General features: G+C 37.5%; 1 protein-coding gene across 1 annotated transcript; it reads left to right on the forward strand.

The window, feature by feature from the left end:
• The first annotated feature begins 4583 nt into the window (after positions 1–4583).
• Positions 4584–6911, forward strand: LOC104920349 (beta-1,3-galactosyl-O-glycosyl-glycoprotein beta-1,6-N-acetylglucosaminyltransferase). The gene is made up of 4 exons (XM_027277996.1): positions 4584–5146; positions 5257–5350; positions 5654–6058; positions 6151–6911. The coding sequence occupies exons 1-4, from the start codon at positions 4731–4733 to the stop codon at positions 6643–6645; spliced, it is 1410 nt and encodes a 469-aa protein (XP_027133797.1). The 5' UTR covers positions 4584–4730; the 3' UTR covers positions 6646–6911.
• Positions 6912–7327: the final 416 nt, after the last annotated feature.

Consider the following 7327-nt stretch of genomic DNA (forward strand, 5'->3'; position numbering starts at 1 on the left):
AGTTCTTAAAAGATGACGTGTTTAAAGTGAAAAAAATATTATTATATATCAGTTTATAGCAGTTTATTAGAAGGAGCCACGTGGTGGACGATGGAACCGAATGGATGGTTTTTTTTTTTTTTGAAAAGAGACACTGGCAAAAAAAATAACAATTGCATAAATCAATGTTGCTGCCAACTATGCCCATCTTTATGGCCTAATAATAATAGTAGCCATTCGTATTGGAAATGTATTTTTATGGAAATATTTGTTTTTTTGTTTTTTTCATAAAAAACAGCATAGCAGGTAAACATACTGGGGCATTTAAAGGTTTAAAAACCAAAAAAATATAATAATATTTGATATGTATATTTCAGGCTGAAGTATTCTAAAAGACTGACGTGTTTAAAGGTGGAAAAAAATATTATTATATTGAATTTGTATAGCAGTTTTTAGGAAGAAGCAATTTTGCCTTAGGATCTATTAAGCAGTAACGAAGAAGGCCTTCCAAGGGGTTAAGTAAGTTGATTTGATTTAGACCTGGCAAGATGCATTTATGCTGTGGCTTTTTTTTTAAAATGTATCAAGATATTCTTGCAATTTTCCATTCACACTCCTAATTTTACTAATTTTAAATTCAAAGCAGGCTACTACTATTCTAGTACAATCCGGTTTGATAACATAACAAGAGAAAAAATGTGGTCATGGTTATATTACATAAAACTTTTTTAATATTGTTCTTTCCTGTTTTAGGCGACCCTGGTCATTCACACAATCAAAGAGGACTTTTATGGGGGATCCTCAGCGTCGTCAGGGGGGCTACATCCGGCCGAAGAAGCTACGACTCACTTGGTATGACGACTTTGTCTCACTCATACATTCACGCCATACACAAACGCCATCTTGCCCGGTCCACGATCTGATCTTCCAGCGTACAGATTTGATCTTACATTTATTTCCCTTAACCGAACGTTTATGATCCACATTATACGTCACGATTCGGACATTACTCTCGTCTTTACATTTCGCACAACTCCTTTGGTCTTCGCTGATTGCTTCTCGCATTCTCTCATCGCTCTTCCTAGTAGAAGCACCTCATTACAGCCAATTAGCAAGGACATTGAAGGGCCAGGCCAAGCGGGAGCTCCAGAGCATCTCAAACTGAGAAAGGACAACTCTTCACGAGCGTTCCCACTCTCGTCATCCGCGCCTCACTGCCGCATCGACGTCCCAACTATTAGGAATGGCACTGAACATCTGGCCTATGACTACAGCAGCTGTTGTAGTGCGCGCAACACTGTAATACACACAGGTGTGTTTTATGTACAATATTAAATGCACACCCGCATTCTGAGATCTGCTTGCTGTCGCTATGGCTCCGCACGAACCACAAAACGAACAAACCAATCATTTTTTTTTCTTCTTTTACTTGTCCATGTGTCTGTTTTAACTTTCTGTTAAGTGGTTTGTTGCAGCATCACAATCCCTTAATAGATCACGTTTATTTGTATAATGCGCGCACGATTGCCCTGAAGGCGTTAGTCTCAGTACCGTCTTTCCATCAGTGTATTTTTTAATTCATTTTTGAAGTACTGGCATTAGAAAAGGTGATGGAAACGTCAAATTTTAAACAAACTTTCCTCAGGTTGCCAGATTTTTGCTCACAATTTGGTTGTGTGGCTTACACTGTGCTCACATGGCTCGATAATATATCCACAATTGTTCCACATAGATAGGACCTAAATTTCCTCACATTAATACATGGAACAAACAAAAAGTCAAATTTTTATTCTCATACAAAGAGACAATGTGAGACCAGGGGCCAATGACAAAGAGGTTGAAGGGAAAAGGAAATAAATAAAACAAAAAAATACGTAAATAAGTGACGGCTTAGTGTTAAAGAAGCGTCCTGGGACATGTACATAAATTTAAAAAAAAGAAAAAAAAATAGCTGATCACTAGAAGTCTTTTTAGAGTTTTAAATATGTTCATGGGTGGCCATCTTGGCAAAATAATTCTCTGTGGAGCCTTATTGTGTACTTGATTTTCCTCAAGTTTAAGAAAAAACATCAAGTCCCCTAACCGGACGAAGCTGACGGAGGGCCAGAAGATTACCATGACATTTAGTAGCCTCCTCGTGCCAAGAGGGAGAGAATAGCATCATGTGTTTTCTGTTTGACTGGCTCTTTGTAATTACGTCATCTTGTTGGAAAGCTTTTAATCCCACTCTTTATTCTCTTTTGCCGTTTACTCGAAATTCGTTCTGTATATATGACTGTATAGTTGGAATCTTTTCTGTGAGAAGGTACATAAATATTTGGGATGAGGGAACCACAAAAACAGTTTGTAACAACCTGTACGTAAAGATTACAGATCTCATATAGGGCTGTATGAACTCTAAACGCTGTTTAGCCGAGCTTTTAGTCCTTTCCTGTTGCAATTGTTTCTGCATCACATGGTTAGAAGAAAGTCTGGCATTATTCATTATTTATCTGTAACAAAGCACTGGTGAGGAGACTATATGCAACAATATCTGAATGCAAGACACTGGGTGAAAACGGGGAGGTTAAATTAGGAAATTGTGTAAATGTAATGGTAATAAAGTATCCTTGCTTTAATTTTTCACTTTTCCGTCTTTTTCTTTTTTTGACAAAACGCTTCCTGTTTTATCACACTGCCCAAGAAAATGGCCTGTTACATGGACTGATGGGAATTTGGGGTTGTTGATGCATCATGCAGATAAAGCTTTAGACTGGAAACATTTATTATTTAGAACGGTGCTAGAAAAACATGCCCTTTGGAGTCGATGGTACTGTCCCAACACTTCTAACTGCAATTTCATTGTCAGCCAAATAAGTTTCTGGTGAGTTTTTGCATTTTTCCACTGCAGCTTGCCTGATGCCTGTCTACTCTCGGGGGGTTACAATAGTAAAACTGGATGTGAGAACAGAGAAGCATGATGGCCACAGCTCCTGTTTCCCGCTTGATATTGACAAAAGGACAACGTTTTTGAAGTGCATGAACACAAATGTATAAGATTAAAAATATGAAAGAAATGATCAAACAGAAAATTCTAACAATAAAACATTGTTTTATGTTTAGTTTAGGGTCCTTTAAAAATCCTTTTGAAATGTGGTGCTCAACAATTATATCAAAAATTGTTGACCAGGGGTTGCGTAGGTGGTGTGGTTTTGTGCGTGCCTGCAGCTGTTTTGCTTTACAGAGAAAATTAATATGTACTTTCTAATATACAACACAGTAAGCCTTCTTTAAACCCTTTAAAATATTGTTTCAAATGTCGAAATCGGAGTCTGTCATATGTGATTTTGGCTTGAGATTGTATGGTAATTTAGTTTAAAAAATATTTCAGAGCAATATGAATGTTGAATTTATCATGCAACTATATCTGAACCAGAAGAGTTTAAGCACATTTTCCCTCTTACAGTCTGGTAGGGTTTTTTTTGTTTGTTTTTTTGTCGATTTAAGTCCTCCTAACAACCGGAAAATGGTTGCCATTAAGGCACTGAAAGAATAAAGCCCCAATACAGAAGTAGGTACTTCACTGTAATTTTTTTTGTTTTTTTTTTGTGTATGTTTTTTAGAAAATGCACTGCTATATAAAGCTTTCTTTTGTGTTTGAATGCTATGTTACCATTATATTCATCCTCTAAAGCACGTATGTACAGAAGAATCTCACTGTAACGTGAAATTGTAAATGTGCTGCTTCTTCAACAGATTACTAAGTAGGTCAAAAGTTTTTCCAGGGTCATTTGTTGCAGTTTTACTTGGTAATAGTTTTACACCGGGACCGGGTTCTGCATGTATAGTTTTCATTCTGTGTTATTTTTTTTATTTTTATTTTTTTTTATCAGTAGAGTAAAGAGTTGTTTATGCAGGGATGTACAAAGTATACAGCAGGTAGTATGCAAAAGTTCACAGTATGCAATCCAAAAAAAATGAGGTGTGCATTAATTTAATCCATAGAGTCAGTAGACCCTATGTTAATGTTACATTTAGGGTCTGGAGTAAATGGTGAGAGTTAATGTCATAGGCCTGGGTCTTGATGATGAGGTCCGTGGCAGTCAGGATACAAACTGTTTTTGTAGCATGAGGTTTTGGTCCTGATAGACTGTAGCCTCCTGACAGAGGGGAGTTTTGGGAGGTTTGTGTCCAGGGCAGGAGGACACAATCTATATACTCAATATACCCTATACACACATTTTTTGGGTCTGTCCAATAAATCAAGGGTTTTGGGTAAATGTAAAAAGAGGTGTCTCCTGTACACCTCTTCCTTTGCTCTCTCTTCCTATGTTATTGTTCATGTTTTCAACAGTGCACGTTTGATTGATTGTCCATTAAAAGAATAGGGCATTTTTTGTTTAGTTTATGTTATCTTCATAGAAACAGGAGCTTTGCTTTATGACCATGTTTGCTTTTAATTCTTGCCAATGTTTTCTACCTGAAGAATGAATGTATGCATACCATATCTTTTACCTTGTTTCCAGGGACAATGACATGTGGAGTGACTAATCTGCCTGGATCCATAATAAGTGGAACTTATCTACACATTGTTAAAAAATACTCCATAAACTTAATTTATACCCTGTGCAGTGAATCATAAAAAAATACCTATACTGTGACACATTTGAACTTAGATTTTAGATTACAACTAAATTAGTTATAAAACAGCTCAGTAGTGCATGTTCCAAGTTTATTGTAATGATTCAGGTAGTCCTTAATAATGTATCTTTATGAATCACATAATGATTCATAAACAAAAAAAACAACTCTATGAAAACAATATAAAGGATAGGTTCAGCTGGACTACATACAGAACTCACACTGTAAAAACATCTTGGTTGAAGTCCCTGAGTCGATGTCGGCTGAAGCTTTTGCTGAAGCTCACTGTTGTACTGGGATCATTATGGATGCTTTATCTACTCAGTTGGCCTAAAACAGGCTGGAGTCCTACATACACTCAGAGACCTGGGTCGTTGGAGTATACAGATGATGATGGCGGTCCAGAGAAAGTGTGTAACTGTTCAGCGATCCTGCAGGGAGAGAGAGAGGCTCTGGATCAGGCAAAATTATTAAGCATCACTAAAGACTTCCAGAAAAATGTTCGCATCCCAGATGAGTATTATATTAATGCAACCCAAGACTGCAGGTGTGTTTCTTTTAACTACATGTTTCAATAATTGCAGAGCTATAAGCCATTATTTAACAGAAATTCTTGGGCAGCATGCATTACCTGTGATATGTAATTTTTTATTACAGTGAATTCAGATTAAGCAGGAAATACTTGATGTTCCCGTTAAACCAGGAAGAAGAGGACTTCCCTCTGGCTTACTCTATTGTTGTGCATCATAAGGTATGGGCATTTTAAAAACAGTGCAGTAGCAGTTTAAACAATTCACTTTCATCTTTAATTAAAGGGACATTCAACTAATTTTACTCATGAAATTCACAAATGTTATAATGAGTCCATTAAAACTGCTGTCATGTCTTGTTGCATAATGTGAGGTGTATGATCCAGGTGTCACTGGAAATTGTCCCATGAACTAAAAGTCAGGATATCTCTGCCACCACTGCTTCATTAAAAAAAAAAAAGTATCTCTTGTGGGTCTGCCAGCTTTGTGGAGGAGCACTACTAATTTTTTCTGATATGCTTTAGGTGCAGAACTTTGAACGACTGCTGCGAGCCATCTACGCACCTCAAAATATTTATTGTGTCCATGTGGACAGAAAATCAGAGGTCTCAGTCTTCGCTGCCATCCAGGCCATTACTTCCTGTTTCCCAAATGTGTTCATGGTCAGCAAGGCTGTGAACGTGATGTATGGTCACTGGTCACGTGTCCAGGCTGACCTCAACTGTATGGCTGATCTCTATAACATTAACACAGAATGGAAATACTTAATCAACCTTTGTGGCCAGGATTTCCCTTTGAAAACCAACTTGGAGATTGTAAGGATGTTGCGTTCATTGAGGGGTGGCAACAGCATGGAATCAGAAGAAATGCCTGAATATAAGAAGCAGAGGGTGACAGATGTTTACCAGATAGTTGATGGGAAAATCCAGGTACTTCTTTTGGAGAGTTTCATCATGTGATATTATATATTGATTATTTGCACAATATCTTAATTATTAACTCTCTATTTTGTCTGTCTCAGAGGACAAGTAAGAAAAAGGGGCCACCTCCATTCAACCTGCCTATTTTGTCGGGTAATGCCTACATTGCCGTTAGCCGAGGCTACATCCGCAGCGTGTTGGAGGATAATCGAATACAGACACTGATCGAGTGGTCCAAAGATACCTACAGTCCTGATGAGTTCTTCTGGGCGACTGTTCAACGAATGCCTGGAGTTCCTGGATCAACACGGCCCCACCGCAAATATGATATGACAGACATAAATGCAATTGCACGGCTGGTGAAGTGGCAGGGCCATGAGGGTCCACAGGATTCACTGCAGTCGGTATACACAGAGTGTCATGGCCACCATGTCAGGGGAATATGTGTGTATGGTGCTGGAGACCTGCAGTGGATGGTTGAGCAGCATCACCTCTTTGCCAACAAGTTTGACACAGACAAAGATCCCATTGCTGTCTACTGCCTGGAGAAGTATCTGAGACATAAGGCACTGGCTGATGTTGATTGGATGTTGTGATGTTCCTCCCACTGTCCTGATATCAATGTCATTTGGTTTGTTTTATGATTTGTGTTAACTAAATTTAAATGTTTCATAAATCACTCTTGTTTTAGGAAAATCTCTTGTGTGGACTCCCTACTTGTTACATTCTTTGATGTTTACCACTCTGTTTGTCAGCATCTGTCAACTGAAGAGACCATTTATGAAATCTAATGTTTCCAATGACTTTCTAGTTAATTCTGTGTAACAAATGAACAGCCGATGTCAGATTAGAGCTTCCTCCACCTTTGTACACTATTAAACAAAACACTTTTTTAATTATTAAATACTTTATTTTATGGCATTACAAACTGAACAAACTTTACTCATCTGCAGCTTGTAATGTCGCCGGTAAGAAGCTTTTATCTGATCTATCCTTTATTTTTATTTTTTTTTGCCTAACTATTGTTGACATAGTTTTATTTAAATATTCAATAACATAATCCATTCTGTTCTCTTACTGTATGTTGTATGCCGACACTATAATTTTTATATCCAGAGAAAAATAGTGTTAGTTGTGCAGTGATAGAAGGGAATAGAGAATACTTTTGTTTTCTTCTTTCCCAGCATGCATTTTTTGGTTGAAGAGATGTTTAAAAAATGTCTATGCTGACTGGTGAAAAGACGTTTTGTTTTTTTCCGAAATTTTGAAAGGTTTTTG

This window comes from Larimichthys crocea, chromosome III, assembly GCF_000972845.2.
Source record: "Larimichthys crocea isolate SSNF chromosome III, L_crocea_2.0, whole genome shotgun sequence".
In the NCBI taxonomy this organism is placed as follows: domain Eukaryota; kingdom Metazoa; phylum Chordata; class Actinopteri; family Sciaenidae; genus Larimichthys; species Larimichthys crocea.